This window comes from Stylophora pistillata, chromosome 12, assembly GCF_964205215.1.
Source record: "Stylophora pistillata chromosome 12, jaStyPist1.2, whole genome shotgun sequence".
Classification (NCBI taxonomy): domain Eukaryota; kingdom Metazoa; phylum Cnidaria; class Anthozoa; order Scleractinia; family Pocilloporidae; genus Stylophora; species Stylophora pistillata.
The window spans coordinates 1,783,128-1,801,747 of NC_142530.1; the positions used below are offsets into that span (position 1 = coordinate 1,783,128).

Below are 18,620 nucleotides of genomic sequence, written 5' to 3' on the forward strand. Positions count from 1 at the left end.
CAATACCAACAACCCACCCCACCCTGTGTTTTCAGAGACAAAGTTTGTACCTCTCCTCCCCACGTCGAATTTCCCTTGCGTACACCCCACGCAAACAAAAGAAACACTGAATGTATATACCACGAAGAAAACTTCTTTGCTTGGTATGAATGACGATTTAATGTGGATCAGATTGATAACAATACGCCTTAACAGAAAATGTGTTGTAATGCAAATGATATGATAACTGGCTTGGAGACCTCATTTCAGTTTCTTCAATCAAAATATTTGCACGCAGTAATAGACACGAGCCGATGAACGTTTTTCCAAGCGAATCATTCCTCTCTTGCCGCCCCAGTTTCATAGAGTTTCCATAAGTCGTCGAGATTGCTCACTCTATTATCTAGATTCCTGAAAATTAAGCACAAGAAAGTTTGACAGAGGAAACATGAACAATGAAACTTCCTTTTCTGCTGGAAACTTTGAGACCAGTCATTAATTGTCACCTGGGTGGGGGAAGGGGGGGACCGGATGATTTTGGTTGTGACCAAGTGAATTTTACCTGATCCCGCACTAGGCTCTGTGATAATGTAACGATCCCCTTCATCGACTGCCAATTTTGTTTTATTCCCCCCTTCTACCTCTTTTAGCCACGACTAATCCCCACCCTCCCCTTCCATTCCCCTTATAAACCATGCGACTCCTCTCCAAAATCCTCCGATCCCGATAAATAATGACTGGCCCCTCATTGATTAGAAAACCTTATCTCTTGATAAATGTCACAGGACTTAAAGCACTTCAAATCAGTTTGCTGCCACGCCTGTGAATTTTGTAAATCAATCGATTGACCAACCTAGAGGTCAAACATCGAGCATGTGCAAGGGGATCGTTTCTGGCTAGTCGTGCGTCATTTTCCCGCGCAAAATTTCAAAGGGAAACTTAAGAAACAACCGCTGTCTCGCAAAATAAGCGAAAGAAAATTGAAACGCTCATAGTAATCTGCTCGCACGTACGCAGACCTTTGCCGCTGTGTGACTTGGAACCCGGCCCAGTGTCCTCAAGCCATAAACACAGCTCACCTTGCGACTTGTAACCTTGAAATCTCATCGTTGAACCTGGCATTCGTTCTCTTGTGTTTCTTGCACTTTCGAGCAGCAACTCTTTTGTTACCGAAGCTATAGTCGCACCCTCTCGCCCTGCATTCGGCGGTGAGGCTCAGTACAATTATCAAAATCATCAAAAAGGAAAGAAGAATTGTCCTATTCATGATATTTCCCTGAAAAAAAAAAGAGGAGATGAGAAGATGTGGGTAAACATCTGCTCGTCTTGTTTTGTAAATGCTTAACTGTTGATGCTTTGCATACGTGGGCTTTCAGAAACAAAACACTTATTTAGAAAGCTACAACATTTTGCGATTAAGTGTCGTAAAACCAAAGCCAAATTAATCACGACGGGCAATCAGAAGAAAAGAAGATACCTTCTAGAGCCAATGAGAACTCAGTGTAAAAACAACCAAGCTGTCTAAAGTGCGGGAAAACGCGGGCGACAAAGTCGTGATTGGTTTTTGCATCTGATTGGTTGAGAGAGCGGTACGAGCTTTCTGGACCAATCACAAAGCAAAGTAAAGCGAAACCAGTGAAACCCCGGATTACTTCGGAAATTCAATTGAAAATTGCTCTACTTTATGAAATCATTGTGGAGCAAAATTCTTTTCACGTTGTACTTTCGTTTTATTTTGGTTCACACCTTAACGATTCGAAAATCTTGACCACGCACGGGCTGGTTTCCACGCAGGTGGGAAGATTAAAAGATAGCACCAGCTTTCCTCTATTCAATAAGCGGCAACATTTGTTTTGTCGAATCCAGATGTGCTCGTCAATAGAAGATTTGATTTAGCTGTAATATCAAGGACACTAAACTGTGAAATTTACTTCAGTTCTCTCTATCTTGTCCATGTTTGAAAAGCTAAGGGTTGGGCTCCAGTCGCACTTCAAAGAACCGATTACGCAAAGAGCGTGGGGGCCAGTTTGGAGGGATGAGCCAGGAAGCCCTCTCATCGGCCACACTTTCAGCCTGTTATTAGCACAACTGGTTCGTGGATAATAAACCAGTCGTGATTTATAGAATCACAGCTGGCGCTTTCAAAAAATAGTTCGCTCAATCACAGCTTCCAAACCAGCTTTACGGATGTTTTTATAAAATGTTCACCCTTAACAAAACGATTGCGAATGGGGGGGGGGGGGGGAGGGGAGAGGAAATGCTATGCAATTTCTGGATAATTTACGTGTTTTTAAGTTCGGATATTTTTGTCTGCATTTTCCAATAGTTTCCTTTGAATCCATTCTGTCTTTCTCCATCCCATCGGTTCGAGTTAACGCGAGGTTCGGGTCAGCGAGGGTTTGATTTGTCGATTATACAGCAGCTTGACACGTGATGCCGAAGACTCATAGCGAGGCGGCGAAAATCATTTTGTCTTTTGAAAGAATCAACAATATATCCAATAATTGAGTTCATTTTGGAAAAAAGTAACCTAATTCCTTATGCCAACCAGCCAGAATTAAAAAAACTAATTTGAGCCGATAATGATAATACAACATAGACGAAACATATGTGAAAAGGTATTATATAAAGAATGGTTGCTTCTAACGTCAGATCATTTATCTAAGAGGAAAACGCCGATAATTCGTGGCTAGACTGTAAATTTCTTAAAAGACTTTTGCCTGAATGTTAAAAAGTCGATACAATGACAGGCATTTCTTTATGAAAGGGCGTAAATTAAAACTGAAGGCTGATGCTTTAAGAAATGCTCGATAAAAACTTGGACTCATTTTATTCGCCGATTGCACTTCTTAATTACCACCTCTAAAAGACTTTTGAAATTACACAAAAAACGTTTAATCGCCACCTTAATTAAATAACAGGCACTGGTTGTTCGGCCGAGATACAGACGTCAAATATTTTTCAATGCTGAAAAAGGGGAAAAGAAAAACACACAAAAAAATTGAATATAGAAAAGCCAAGCTTTCATGCCATTTTATCTGTGGACGCTCTCACCCCGAATGAAAATTTAAGATGAGTTTGATAGTCTCTTTTTTTAACATTTGAGAATTTTCATTTGAATATTTTCAATTAAACTAAAATGGTTTGACGTTTAATATTGTTTTCGGAACCGGATACCAAATCCCAAATATAGCTGGGAAAACGAAGCAGAAAAATAAATTAGAGAAAAAAAGAAACAGTCATGAGTTCATGTGAGTTAAACCACAAATCCTGATCGCTCTTATCACAGAAAAACCCTGTTTGTCTGTTTTTGTCCTTTCTTTGAATAGTTTAGTGCGCGTAAAAGCTTCCACAGCAAGTCACAGCAATGGAAACATCTTCATTTGAAATCGTTCCCCAATAGAGCAAGAATTTGAATATATCAGTGTACGACGATTTCTTTTTAACCTACCTTAATCCCAGTTCGTTTTATACTTTTACTGGCTCGCTACCCTTTATAGGACTCAAACTCACACAAGAGAGCGCAGAGACCTAACAGCATTCACACTACACAGAGCACTGAAGTTGCACGTCCTCCTTAAAAATGACAGATGGAAGCGTACAGCCCGAAGGCCTCGAAATCAATTGTAATGCTTCAACGATACTTCTAGACAGCTTGGCTCGGTCTGATTCAATTATTCAATTAGAACAATTGTCGAAGGCTTTAAATAACATAATTTGTGAAATTTTTATGTCATGTTGGCCTCTGAAAACCTCAATTTCAATAGATCATGACTCTTCATTTTCATCAAGGATGTCTGCGGTTAACGATGTGTCGCACTTAGCGAAACGCCGACGGAGTAATGGATCTCAATGGGCAACACTGTTCTTATCAAGAGATATCATATCATACTTGACCCACCGCGAATTATTACTGAAATTATTACTGAATTATTACTGAAATACATAGTGGTGATGATCTTGCCACCCGAATCTCTAAGCAATGGATCAGACAGATGTTGGGAACTCAATTTTTCCTACCATCTCGCTCAAAAAGAGAAGAAAGAAAAAAAAAGCGACTCTTTTCATGGTGATTTTTATTAATAATTTTAGGTTGTTCCTAATTTTGTTTAGCTGATCAATACTCGTCGATGAAAACGTCAAGGAAGTTTCATATTGACTTTTTCAGGCAACTTGATTGAGCTATTTCCCATGAAGCGAAGTAGTAGGTGCAGAATCCCTTTGTGAGGTTGAATAGCGAATAGATTCTTTCCCTCGAGCCTCTCTATGGACCTGAAGCCGTTAGGGAAGGCGTGGTAATTTGCTTCGTGCAATATGTCATGAATATTAAGATTATTCAACTCACTCTATTGTCTAGAATTTCTTGAAAGGTTTTAGAGGAAATCATAGCCCTGAGTCATGAAAACGCCTACCTACTCGTGGGCAGTGCTTCATTCTTCGACTAAGTTAATCAGTTTTTTTTTTTGTTTCTTTTGTTTTTTTTGTTTTTTTTAATATTTGGACAGTTGTTCGGGGGCCGAAAAGGCAAAAAAATTAAAGTGGAGATGAATCACTATCTGTTAGGGCATAAACTAATTTGGTATCGTTTCACAATGCTTCAATGAGGATTTTCTTGATTGAAGCAACCTGAAAATAAGCTACACTTCACGAAAACGTTAAATGTTTGGGTTTGCGCGGAGGGCGGGTACTAATAACTTCCTTATTGCGGAGGAGGACTTTCTCACGTATAGGTCACATAATGTAACAACATTTCAACTAGCAATATGATGATATTTCTGTCAGGAACTGAAATTACATACATATTTGCGTAAAGATGATTTTATCTTGGTCAGTGACCAAATGCATCTGCGGGTGTCCTCAAATATCGTAGGCTTTGTCAGTTCATACTAAATACAATGAAAAACCACAGAGCCATTTATTAATCGTCAGAGAAAGGTTTATGGAGAGGGCTACTTTCTCCCTCGGGGAAGAGAATCATGCGTCATTACATTTAATAAACTAACAAGATTTTTTTTTAATTTGTAACTTATACGCACTTACAAAAATTGATTTCGTTACGGAAACTTGGGAATTCCCATCAATTTTCATTTCGAAGTTTTGGGAAATCTCACCTAACACCCTGAAAGTTTGTACCGTAAAAGAAACTGATGATGTTTAGATTGGAGTGAGAAAGGAGAATCATGAACTATTCTGAAAATTTATGGAGACGAATCGGCCTGAAATTGTCTGTTATCGTGGGGCAGTGGCCTTCTTCCTATATCCCGTGGCTGAAAATTGAAGCATCTTGCCATGTAAACACTTAAGCCATCTTTTAAAACAAAACATTTTCAATAATCTTGAAATATACATTTAGAATTGTATCCTAAGGTAAGTTAATACACAAAAGCTTAATCATCTTTAAAATATTTTCAATTTTGAAATACATATTTCATCTCCAAAATATTTTCATTTGTAAAATATTTTCATTTGTAAAATATTTTCATTTATATAATATTTTCTTTTTTTTTTTTTTAGCATAATGAGTTCGATTGAGAGAACAAATTCACTGCAACGGCAAAAGATGTATCTTATGGCATATTGCCTTAAGTCTTAAAATAAAAACAAACAATTATAAACAGGTTTGATTCAAAAAGGTAAAAAAATGAAGAGAAACACATTTTAAGCGTGGTAGTGGAAATGAAGGAAGATGTTAATTTCACCTGTTACAGCTCGTGAAGTAGATGGAATTTCTTTATAACGGGAAGGTGATGTTGGCTCTGCTACATGGGATGCTCTGATAAAACTGATTCTGTCGTAAAGTATCAGGATTCTAATAACACCTACTTCACCAAGAGTATCCCTCGCGATTCCCCACCAAATACACACAATAGCCCGTTACCTCGATCTCAGGCTTTCTCTCTCCACATGCCCTTAGCTGGGCCCTGGGAACGAAGTTCTTCTAATCGAAGAGCAAATGTCATTGGAAATATAAGGCGATATTTCCTTTTTTTTTTTTCAAGGCAGAAAGTGACATGATTCATATAGTTATTCTTGTGGTTTATTTTAGTTTTATTCCTGACAGCAATATCGCATTGAAAATAACTGATACCCTCGTGTACAACAAGGCATTCGCGAAATCGAAAATCCCACTAGCGTACAAAAGGCGCAATCCATGATATAATACCAAAACATTTGCGAATATGTTGCTAGTACTGAATTAAAACATATGTATCTAGAACGGTGAAAGGAAACCTAAGATTTACCAAAAAAAAGGAAAATTAAGCGAGTTATTTCGGTGTCAAATTTAGCGATTGGTCTTAAGCTTTGTAGAATGCCCGTTTGAATGGCAAAATTACTCAAACTTTGTTACTCAAGTAACCGACATAAGCCAATTCTGACGATACTACTAAATATCTGTTTACTTTAAAAATTGATGTTTCAAGTAGCTCTCTGTGAGTAGAGGGAAATGAAAAGATATCTTTGTAAATATTAATTCATGCCAAAGATTTTTTTGAAGTCATTTTGATAATGGAAATTACACTGGTGACAAAGTGACAACTAGATCCGTTCGCCATAACATGATAATGTCCTGGGTTACTGCTTCTTCTTGAGTTCACTTTCTTGAAGCTAGAGGCTGTTCACAGAGATTTTATCACCACTTCCGCTTTTTCCCTGAGCCTCGCCAGGTGAATTTTTTTCACCTGATTTTAAGTCAATAAATGATAACAAGATAAATTATTTCAAGCCTTGAATAAATTTCCCAGTGTCTGCAGGATAAAATCGATCAACAAACTGACTCAAAATCCTCATACCTGAGGCGAGATCACTAAAATAACGAATTTACTCCTCCCAAACACTTTTTGATTTTTAAATAACATAGTTCTTTTTTAAACATCTCGAGTGCAAATGAGAGCTATTCTCACATCGATCGAGGAAATACGATGTCTATTCAGTGAGAATTCGAAAAAGTTGTGCCTTATCCCAGATTTTGACACCTGTTTGACAAAGATAAAGTTTACACTTATCTGTGGATATAATATGACAGTCCTGAGATTAAAACTGTTGGTTATCTAGAGTTTTAGTGTTCTGTCGACATTTACATTCAATTTGAAAACATTTTTTTTCAATTCTTTACATTTCATAATAAAATAGTGTAATTGATAGTTGACAGGAAGCTCTCACGTGTTGAAGGAAACACTATTGAACAGTTCAAGTTTGTTTCAAATGTCAAATGATATCATATTTGAAGAGTGTGTTTAGCATTTCCTTTAATGCCTAGCCTTTCTTTTGTACGCCAGCTTTGACCTCCTCTCGTCGCCGGAAAATCAAGTGAATGAATAAAATTGGTGAATGTAAATGAAACACATTGACATAGAAATGAAATTTCTTACAAAGTGAGTGAATTTTTTTTCATCTTCCCTGCGAAAACACCGCTTTTCAAATATTCGTCGAAAATCGCTAAAAGCTCCATAACTAGCGCATGTCAAGTCAAACTGTTATCAATTTAATTGAAGAAAAACCCCTAGAGTTTGCGGTATCCATATAATGCACGTATGGGGACGCAATTTAAAAGAAAAAACACGAACGATAAAGGTTATTATGGCAAAACTGATGACTATTTAGAGCAATTCTCGTCACTGGAAACTTGAGCAGTTATTAAAACTTTACAATGATAAGAAAAGATGAATTTAGTATACTTTACAATTATCAAGTCTCTTGGCGATTCTAACGTGGGTAAAGTTTTCTTGGTGAGAAAGAAAAAAAAAACCGGCTGAAAAACGTAAATTAGCAGGGGTTTTTGCTAGTAATCCTGTCGACATTTTTGAATTAAAGAAAATTATCGACGCGATTACAATCTGTAAAAGTTAGGTCTGAAACTTGCGATCATTGTACTAATATCAAACAAATTTTGATATAGCTCGTGTGTTCGCCATTATTTTGAACTGGAAATTCACTGTCGCATTCATTCCCACTTTGAAAGAAATCCTTCAATCTCTCAGCTTGTTTTCTTCCATGTAGGGATTTTCTTTTCAAAAAGAATGCATTACGAAGACAGAGAAAATTTTAGATGTTTTAATATAAATGGGCGAGTCAGTAGGGCTTCGTTTTTCCGTGATGATATTGGATACATCGAAAACGCAGCTGAAGTGTATCGTTTCAAAAGGAAAAAAAATATGCATATAACGGAGTGTTAAAATATATTAAGAAAGGCGTGAAGAAAATAATATACCACTGTTTGAATTTATATATGGCTTTGAAGTATATCGACATCTTCATGTCGTATCAGACACCAACCTTTGAACCAACGGCTCCCTAATTTAAACGTAGGAGATTCGCTGGAACAGAAACCTCGCCGGTGCGAATTTTAATCACCACGTTTTTAGTTGAAATAAGGTGCATTTTGTGTAAAGTTAACTTCGTGAGTAGCTAAATAGAAGTTGAGTAAGTTCGCATACTTAGGAAGAGTGTTCAGGCAATGACTCTTCAGTCGATATGTACAAAAGCTCGCTTTTTTTGTTTTCAACAGAGGCCAATTATGGGCGCAAATATGAGTATAAGCGAAAATTAAAGAGAAACACCTCACGGGTTGAAACTTGCGTCTATCAAACTAAACAAACTGAGAACATACCGTTTCTTTTTTCAACTAAGGTATGAAAATTTCTGTCACGTTTCCCTCGCCTGGTATTCAAAGAGGATAAAGTCTGCTTTGATTTATGCCGCGAGTTAAGATCTCACTTGGCTTTAGTTGGTTTCAAAGAGTAAACAACTTTGTTCATGTCAGCTGCTCTCTGTTGTAATGCGTGCGTGTAATAGTTTCCTGGCAGTAGAAATTTGGTTTTTCTCCCGTTTATTATGCCAGTATTGTTTCAATGTTACGCCAACGGAAACACGTAAGAGAGACTTGTTTGCTCCCAATTGTATTCCTGTTTTGCAAATTCCCTTTGTTTTCATTTCCCGACCCCGCAAAATCTAAATAGGAACCAATTCAAATAGCTAGTCTCTCGAGATGCACAAATGCTACCACAAAACAAATGTAGATAAAACAATGGTACAGTTTTAGTTGATTAACTTCAATTGATTTCAACTCCAAAAAACTGATAAAATTATTGCCACCGCACCGCATATGATCGATCATTGCGCCAAAGCGGATAACAGTAAAACGATGAAATCATCAGCATATATACCAAAAGGCCAGGAGAAGGCTTGTTTTCCGATCAAGACTTTTGGCAAGGTTCTTAAATCAGTATTTTTCTCAACAAACAATTACTTCTCATTTGGAAAATGATTTTAAAATATTTTCAGTCTGTAACTCTGTAACACTGAAGTAAAAGTGTAGCACTTTGCTTTTGACTTATATTAAACGCGTCTCCAGTACCCACAGTCTCAACAAAATTCAAGTAAGCTTGCAATTTATGTATTTCGCCTCAGGCACTAAATTTGCAATAAAACTTAACGACAGCGTTCTCGATTTGATTCAGGTCGTAAAAATCGAGATCCCAAATACATTTCATCGGCAACAAAGTGGCAATTTGTCCTGGTGGCGGCTTATATTTCAAGTGGTTTTAAAAGATAAAACTTTTCAAAATGGTTAAGCTCCCTTGTATCGATAGTGCCTTTTCCATTTTTTCTAACATCAATCGTCAGAAACGATATTATTCGGTTTGTAAGGAAAACAATATCAGAGAACCTTGACTGTCTGATTGATAAGTAGCATGGCTTGTAAGTAAAACAATATTAGAGAAGCTTAATTCACTGATTAATTAATAAGTCGCATGGCGTAAGAGTCAACGAGAGTAGTGTTAAATTATTTTCTTTGATTTTTACTAAATCAAAATCCCGATCAGAACTAAACGCATTATGGCCCACGCCAATGGAATAATTTAATCACTTTTCTTCTCAGCGCCGCTTACAGCACTAAAAAATCCTTATAGGTTTGTAGCACATCTCCCATTTGCACGTAAGAAATTTTGTGTGCCCTTTAGAACGCAAAATAGTCAACAGGGAGAGGCAGTAAGGACAAGTAAGGCCAAGTCAGTCATTCAAACGCTGTTACTCTCATAGGCCGTGCAAACAGGTACGACAAATGCCTTGCATGGCAGTGATAGTTCGGCATCGGAAACAACTCCCGCTGTGTGGTTGAAATACTTCTTCATCTAATGCATAAATTTTACCATTTTCATTCAATACGGCAACATTTGGAGTGCAGAGCTAAAAACAGCTGCAGTTCCTTTGCAAGGGCGTGGTGAGAAGAGGGGGTTTCACTTGAAGATGACATGTCTTTTGGAGGAATGGAGGGGAGATCAGTCGTCTCTTACAAACTTCGAAGGGGGGGGGGAGGGTCTAAAGAAAATTGACTGCCAGTGAAGTGGGGACCATAAGAATATCACAGAGCTTTATGAGGATCAGCATTTAAAAAAGAGCCAAAACAGTTCAGCTGGGTTGCCTGTGGTTCGGCCTACAGTCGTTGGTCGCGAAATGCCTTCTGGGTCAACTCCGCCATCTTTAAAATTAGCAGCAACGCAGCCTTGAAATTCTACATAATACATCTACAATAATCTTTACAACTCATCCTTCCGCCGAAAATGGTTAAGATGAGGCCAGAAACGAAGAAGAGGGTCCAGAATGTCATAAAATTTAGCAAGACAGCATTTCATTGGGGTTTTATCCCGCTGATTATATATCTTGGTACGTTAACTCACGTGTTTGCAGCATAGCTCGTATTCGGTAATATTTCCTGCTACTGAATTGCACTAAATGAACTTTGAAAAACTAAAGGATACTAAGGTACTTACTAGTGCACGGTCTGGCCTTTTTTTCAGGACTAAAGCAAGGTGGAGAGCCTGGGATGCCGGAGCCAACTTTGTTAAGGTAAACCACTTTGTGGCGATCATCAACCGCGTGTAAGAACACTCCAATTTATAGGGTCAGTGGTAACTTGTTTGTGTGGCTTCCGAGAATAATTTCTGCTCTCTTTTCCTCATTTTTCGAGTTGATTTTCTCGTACGTCACCCGATTTTGTTGTCCACAAACAGTAATTGAAGTAAGTCATATGATATATGAAGTTATATGATTTAAAGAACATATCTTATTATTCGTTTGACCGATAGTTTACAAAGCTCCATATTTGGCTACGTTTTGCCCCACGCTTTTTCTTATGGACTAATTTCCTTCAGCATAATGAATATTAGGCTAGAATTTGACAAGTTTGTAAGGATTCCATGGGTGTGTAACTAAATTATTGATCGACCTTATTTTAGCCATTACAGAATATTTATTTAACAAATAGATTCCACGTTTTTGTGCGTCTGTTCCGGAACAGAACACAAATGACATCAGAGTGTGGTAAGAACAATAAAGAGGTGCAGCCGGATCTGTCATTGCTGTTCTTATCAGATTTTGAGATCATCTGTGATCTACTTGTCAGCAGACCCATAACAGGGAATCTTTTTGTTTTAGACATAATGAATAAACTAAACCTGTTCATGGAAATGCCATCTGTGGGTGTGTCTTCTAGTAGATCATAGGTAAAAACCAATCAAAATGCATATATGACTTATTGTATTCAGGTCAACAGTTCGCAGGCACAAAGTATTTAAAAGTATAGAAAAAAAAGTGGATATAAATTTACTTTTTTGTTTTCCATTGTCAGCCTTCTTTGGGCATAAATCAAGTCAACCTTGTGAAGTTAATGACAGACAAGAACAAGACCCATGGGTTGACTAAGCTGATGCAATACATGGATTTTAACAATTAATATTTCAAGCTGATGACAAAACAGGATGCAAAAGTGTATTATATTTCTTAGACGAATCAACACTGAAAAAAATGTATGGTTTAAAAATAAATGTACAAATGATGTTGAGGTTGTTTAAAATCTTTTAGCTATTTTGGAAAATGAGCCTGCTCTGAAATTTTTTCCCCTAGTATTTTGATATCCCTTTTGAACCCTTTTTGAGCTCAGAGGGGAGGGTTGGGCTCATAAGACTCAGTGTTCAATTTGGTTCCCTTTCCTTACTCATTTATTACTGGAGGCTGAAGTTCAACAAAGTCATGAACCCTGATACAAGCACTCAGTTTTTGGGGATCGGGGATGAAACTGTGCAAGCAATGGGAAAAATGTGCAAACTATGAAGAAAAGAAAAGATCAGTTCATCTCAGTGATCTTCATCATTTTTGTAATGTTGTAAATATCGTGAGCCAGATAATTAGATAAACCAGGCAATGGCACTGAGACATGTCTTTTTCACATAGTACTTACAAATGATTGTTTGGAATTTTTGTCAGTAATCAGGGGTTTCGTTAAGGGCTGACACCATTGTATTGACAGTGAGGTTATCGTTTTAGCATTTGAAGCCAAACTTTTCTGACCAAAAAGGTTAAGTGAGGTTCAGGAATGAGAATTTTTTAGCTACCGACTGCCGTTCGCGTCTCAAGAACACTTGTGCTTGAGCTCTCTATTAACTCTTTACACCCTAGCATAAGTATTCATATCAGTGTGAGATCAATCTTTGAAGAAATTCTTCACACTACTCCTACAGTTCCACTCCACACTTACTCATATTCTCCACACTGCCTGTGGTAATGATGAGGAGAATTTGTTTGACAATCAGGAGCTTGTAGAATTGCTGATCACCTCTTGCATTCTCATTATCTTTACATTTGATTCAGGGATTTTATGAAAGGAGAAATTAGAAGCCAGTCACATTTAGGGTTGAAAGGTAATTTGCAACTAGTTGCTTCAAATTTCCATGTTTGTTCAGAGAATTTTGCCTTTGGTCTATATTCCTCTTTCATCTCCAGAAGTTCCTACTCAACAATTGATCCATTAAACACTCAAAAATAGAAAAAAATTTTTTAGTACATGCTGGAAATGAGAGAGTTTACAACTTTTACTCTTAAGAGTGACTAGCATCTAATTTTCTCCTTGCAATATCACCCCTGAATCCCACATTAAGATCAGGAGAATCAAGGAAATGATCACCAAATGAAAAAGCTCTTGATTGTGAAACAAATTCTCTTCATCAGCACCCTAGGAAATGTATAGAGAACAGTATGGAGAATATGCATACTGATGTTAGGGAGTAAAGGGTTAAGTATTTTCAGCAACAACTGAACCAAAGAACATTCATTATGTCTGATTACAACTACAGAGGTAAGAATTACCCAAATGCATTGGTATTTCCACACTGCAAGTTCATATCCCTCCCTCAACCAATTCCACCGTATCATCAGCACACACATTCTCCATACTGTCCTCCATACATTTCCTTAAGTGTAGACGAAGAGAATTTGTTTAAAGTCAAGGGCTTCTTTAGGGTCAGGGCTAGGCTCAATTTCCGCTGCTTTCTTAGGTCCGGTCTTTACTGTTCCTCCCCAAGAAGAGACAGAGGAGCTTCAGGGAGGAGCTTTGCGGAGGAGCACAGGCGCCAGTTCCCGAACAGCAACTGGTAATTGAGCTTAGTTCAGGGTTTGACACTAAATTTTCAACTTCTAACCAAGTAGTTAGTGACAACTCAGATGTTAAAACAGTTTCAGTTTGTTTATTAGCCAAAGTGGCTAATGGAAATAAAAAACCATTGGCCAAAACTGAACTTCTACTAGTCTGTGGCTAGTTGGCTAACGTAATTGTCGAGCCCTGTAGTTTATCATTCTCTCTTCTCTGGTGACCTTAAGAATTTATGCAAGGGTGAAATTATAAAGAGAAATTAGATGTCAGTCACTCTTAAGCATCAGAGTTCAAACAGGTTTTGAAAAATGGAAAGTTGAAACCTTTTTCCACTCCCAAGTTAACCATATCATTTTAACATTGGAAGGTTGGATCTTTCTAATTTACTGAGAACAAAACAACACGTTAAGATCCATGAGAAAAAGAAATGTTTTATTCATAAGAACTAGCACAAATCTAACAAGTTGTATTTTGTACATTAAAGCTACACTGACATTAAATGAGTTATTCATGGTAACTTCTACTTTGTATGCCATTTTAGCCCAATCAATCCCTAACAGCTGACTAGCTTTGCAATTCCCCCTTCTTTCTCAACACAATTTCCATCACACTCACAAGAATTTGGCTTTCCCTGGATCATTACCGAGACATTCTCAAGTCTAAGAGGATGCTCTTCAGAATGGATCTTACAAAGGAAAGCTTCCAACTGATTTGATTTCAACATCACAACATTGTAAAAGATATTTCTTTCACCCTGTAACCCCTTCCATCTGATTGTTAACTCTCCCCTCTGGCTGCTATGCATATCCTTCTAAATAAGTTAGAAAATATTAGGTGTTGGATCAAGATGACAACCTCTACCTGATAAGTTTGAGTATTCTCATTGTCTGTTTGCTGGAAAATGTCTGGATTTTATAGGGAGAAGTTACCTGTTGATCACTTCTGGAGACTAAAGGATTAACATGGAATTTCTTGTTTTATTTGTACATTGCACAGCACACAGCATTGGCTCATAAGATAAACAAATATTTACTTTCAAAGTAATTACATTATTTAAACAGTTCCTAGAGATGTAACAAGTAGAATAAATGGTGGTTATTCTGAACATAATCAAAACTGTAAAAACAAATTCCTGACGATGATTGGTTTTCACTAGCCAGATTTAGGCACTACAAGTACAGTGTAAGTATCATGCCTATGTAAGTGGACAGTGAGTGTATCATGCCTCTAAAAGCGGTCAGTACATGTCATGTGCGCTCTGTTGTTGCACATTTTGCAGAGTTAATTGTTTGTTTTTTTTTTTTTAAATCAAAACATATAACAATGGTTAATCTGTTTCTAAAATTTTGTCACAGATTTGACTAAGAAGTAAAAGGACAGACTCCTACTTCCCACTCATCCAATGTTGTAACTCACTGGTATGATTAGAGTCTGAATTGGACTCCACTTAGTCCTGGCAGGGCTTGACACTAACTTTTCAACTTACTAGCCAAGTGGCTAGTGACATCTTAGATGTTTTTAGATGTTATGACAATTTCAGTCTGTTTACTAGTGAAACTGGCTAGTGGAAATTGAAAACCACTAACCAAAACTGAATTTCTACTAGTTTGTGGCTGGTGGGCTACCGTTAGTGTCGAGCCCTGATCATCATATTTTCAATTAACAGGAACTATTGTACAGGGTTTAGGCTCTTATAAAATCATAAAACTCCATGACATTTCTTTGACCTTTTCCTCATTGCTGTTTACTGTTATCTACTTGGACAATGATACTGTGGAGTTCTGTGACATTCAAAGGTATCATTGATGTTACAAACCCTCACCTAGCTGTTGTCATGTTGTTAAAAAATATCAAAACACAAACAAAAGAAGTTGAGAGAACATCAAGGTAAACAAACTTGTGCCTTGTGTACCCTTCTGAATTGGCCTAAAAACCTTTCCTTGCGATTTGTATAGTGCTGTCACAGATAAGGAAGAACAATAATATGCCTATACAGCAACTGATTTAAGACAGTTTATGTTATAATCAAGTTGCTAAATAAAAAGATGATAGGTTAAAAACTCCCTCAACTGTCTCCATTTTCCTCGTTATCATTTGTTTGGGTCCATGTTACCCTGTCTTCATAAAACTTAATAACTATCTGTGGCCATCTTTTATTTGCAATAGTGGATGGTATCAAATCTGCTCTGTCAGAGTCTTTCCTGAAAAAACAAATGAGAAAACAAAGGGAGTAAGAAAGCAAAATTTCATGTACACAAGGTAGCCCATTCAGCTCCAAGGCTGGTCTCCATAGGGGCCTTGTACCTTAAAAAATTTATTTGCATTAAGAATTTTCACAAACTATCACATTTTCATAAACTATCATGAAGTCCATGTCTACCATCATTGTGTGCTTTTTGGTGGTATTAATTTGTACAATGGCCATCAAGAAGAGATTAAATTAAGCAAATATAAGCATAAATTTGCATTAGCAGAGAAGGTTTTGTCAAAGCCATTTCTTTCCTCCCTGAAAGAAACCATTTCGATCATTGGCTCTTCACGTATTTGTTTTTGTTGTGAGACAAATAGACTGCTTTTGATGAGTTACTTGATCATTTCCAGAAATGCGGGGACATGCAACTGATCAGACAGTGTTTTATCTTCTTGTCTTTCCTCATCCTCTTTCCCCACTGCCTATTCTAACTCTGAATCAAACATGGCTGTTTGAACAAAGGATTACAAACTTGTAACATTAATTTAACCCAATAACAGGCCTCCATGTACCATCTCAATTCACCCTCAACTTACCACTTTATGAGGAAATGAACTTTCCCTTCCACATCTGTGGCTCCAAGAATATCAGAAGCTTCCCATCCTTCAGCAAGGGGATCAAGATCATCTTCTCTTCCAGTCTCCTCTTCAGTGGCATCATTTGACTCACTTGCTGGCAGGCACGATCTTTCCTTCTTGCCACCAACTGCTGTTTCTGACAGTTTTTGTCTCTTGGTTTTACCTTCAATCTTAATGTCACTGAAAGAGAAGTTTGAGTGAGAAGCATGTTAATTTTAAAAAAATTCTAGAAAAAGTTTCTACTCAGCAAAAAAAAAAAAAAAAAAGCATCTTCCTTAACCCTAACCCTAACTTTTTCACCTGATTTTACATTAAATATACCTATTTGATTGCTTAATCCCGAAAAATGGATTTTTCCGAAAAAACTTGGTTCTTTGCGAACCCATTGATGGCCGCAGCTTTTGTGAAAAACTGTATTTTGAAGCTAGTCGAGCAGATTTCGGGTCACTTTTGTGGTTTTAAAAGCTCAAACTTATCAATAACCCATTGACAGCTCGTACACTCAATGGGCTTTCCATCCAAATGCAAAATGGCGGCCTGAAAATCTCGGGCACGCGCAGAAAGTAAAATTTCATTTTTGGGTTGAAAAGTAATGCCCCATTTACAACTTTTACTTTTTTCTCTTTCTCCTGCCCTTTTTTTCCCCTCTCCTTGCCTGAAGTTTCTCCTCACTTGCTGGAAATTTAGTAGGCTTCATTTTGGTGTAGAGATTTTTTAGGAAACTACTCATTATTTTCAAACCACATGCTCAGAAAGGTAGGTGGGTAATGGAACAAGATTTTCGTGTAGATTTTCAGGTTAAAGTTACATGGTTTTTTGGCTATTTCTCCAATCTCCTTCACTCAGTTGCGCTCATTCTGGTATCGTTTGTAAGATATTTTCAACCTGTTCAAGTATGTGCTCAAAGTTGTGCTCCAGGGTTAAAAGTGATGACATCACAAGGCGTAGAAAGGGTGTGGGTGCACATATGCGCATACGGACGCACTGGCCGTCAATAGGTTAAGCATGGGTGCATAGGTGGGTGTATGTGTTTAGGGAGAGGGGGTTCGAAGGGCTGACCTCTTCCCTTCCACCTCTGATGTGTCTTGATGCTTAAATGCAGACTTGTATGGCAAATATGCGGAAAGTGTACCATATAACCCCATACATTAATTATGCATTCCACTTCTTTGTCTTTCATGGAAAAACTTTAAAAACAAAGTCTACTAGTCTGACTGAATAATTAATGTCTGGGGTTATATGGTACTCTTGCCAAATATGCATATCAATGTTATGGTCTAAAGGGTTAACTGTACAAATTGCGAAGAAGAAACTACAATATGTCAAGATGTAAAAAATAGTGAAAAACAAAAGCTTCAGGAAAATCAGTTAATGCTCAGCCAATACGATGAGAAGTAGTAACAAGGACCTGTGCATACATGAGGCCTATTTTCTTCAATAAATAAAGCACTATATTTCATGTTTGCGGGTAAAATAATGACATTGGTGCCAAGTCTGACCCAAATAGGAAGATGGATACATAAGTTGCACCAAGACTAAACTGGAAACATCTTGGGCGATCAATAATAATATATCTCTACGCCACAAGTTAAGCTGTACCAATGTGACGTAATACCATGTAACTAAGTGCACACGATGCATCAAAGGTTTGGAGCATCAATCGCACTAACAGATTACAAATCATTACGATCAATTCAATTTTCCGTTTGTATCAATTGTTTTCAACGATTAATGCAGCATAACTGCGTAAGACCCACGATATGCAAAGAGATATCAATAGGTACTGTGTTCGTTTTTAGAGGAATCAATAATGACTTTAGAAAATTAAACCTTCAAATGCAAGATCACAGATAAATGGTCACACAGGCAAACTGAGTGACCGGACCACGAAAATATTAAAAAACGAATTTTAAAAACCTGGGTTCTTTCCTCTTCTCTTTTTTCTCCTTTTTTACTGCTGCCTCATGCCTTTCCCGTGCCCTATTCTTTTCGTACTCTTGAAGTAACTCTGAGCAGTCTAAACTGTCTTCGTGTTCCCAGGTATTTTCACTGGAAGGATATCCCTTCCATTTCAAAAGGTATTCAACCTTTCCCTTATGTATGCGCTTGTCCACCACTTTTTCCACCTCATATACCTCCTCATCGACACTCTCTTTTTCTGTAGTCGGCTGTCTCCCTTCCACTCCTGCTTTCTTCTTTCCCATTCTCACTCCCTTAGATATGTATTCAGTAATTTTCAGATGCAGAACCTTCACTGATTCTCCAACCATTTAATTCGAGAACTCAACGGCCTTCCCGCGCGCACTAGTTTCATAACACGCCTTCTGATTGGTAGGTTCTCTGAATACTTTAAAGTACAGGTGCTGTCGTTGGTCAATTGTTCCCT

General features: G+C 37.5%; 3 protein-coding genes across 3 annotated transcripts; 1 reads left to right on the top strand and 2 right to left on the bottom strand.

The window, feature by feature from the left end:
• Positions 1-132: 132 nt before the first annotated feature.
• LOC148718357 (uncharacterized) lies at positions 133-11,582 on the bottom strand. The gene is made up of 3 exons (XM_088740718.1): positions 10,752-11,582; positions 1,059-1,255; positions 133-390 (listed from the first exon to the last, which is right to left on the bottom strand). The coding sequence occupies exons 1-3, from the start codon at positions 10,848-10,850 to the stop codon at positions 315-317; spliced, it is 372 nt and encodes a 123-aa protein (XP_088596844.1). The 5' UTR covers positions 10,851-11,582; the 3' UTR covers positions 133-314.
• LOC148718358 (mitochondrial import receptor subunit TOM7 homolog) lies at positions 10,433-11,821 on the top strand. Its single transcript, XM_088740720.1, has 3 exons — positions 10,433-10,644; positions 10,779-10,827; positions 11,609-11,821. The coding sequence occupies exons 1-3, from the start codon at positions 10,542-10,544 to the stop codon at positions 11,622-11,624; spliced, it is 168 nt and encodes a 55-aa protein (XP_088596846.1). The 5' UTR covers positions 10,433-10,541; the 3' UTR covers positions 11,625-11,821.
• A 1,995-nt stretch (positions 11,822-13,816) lies between these two features.
• On the bottom strand, positions 13,817-18,547 carry LOC111320835 (heterochromatin protein 1). Its single transcript, XM_022923541.2, has 3 exons — positions 18,152-18,547; positions 16,193-16,414; positions 13,817-15,606 (listed from the first exon to the last, which is right to left on the bottom strand). The coding sequence occupies exons 1-3, from the start codon at positions 18,502-18,504 to the stop codon at positions 15,471-15,473; spliced, it is 711 nt and encodes a 236-aa protein (XP_022779276.1). The 5' UTR covers positions 18,505-18,547; the 3' UTR covers positions 13,817-15,470.
• Positions 18,548-18,620: the final 73 nt, after the last annotated feature.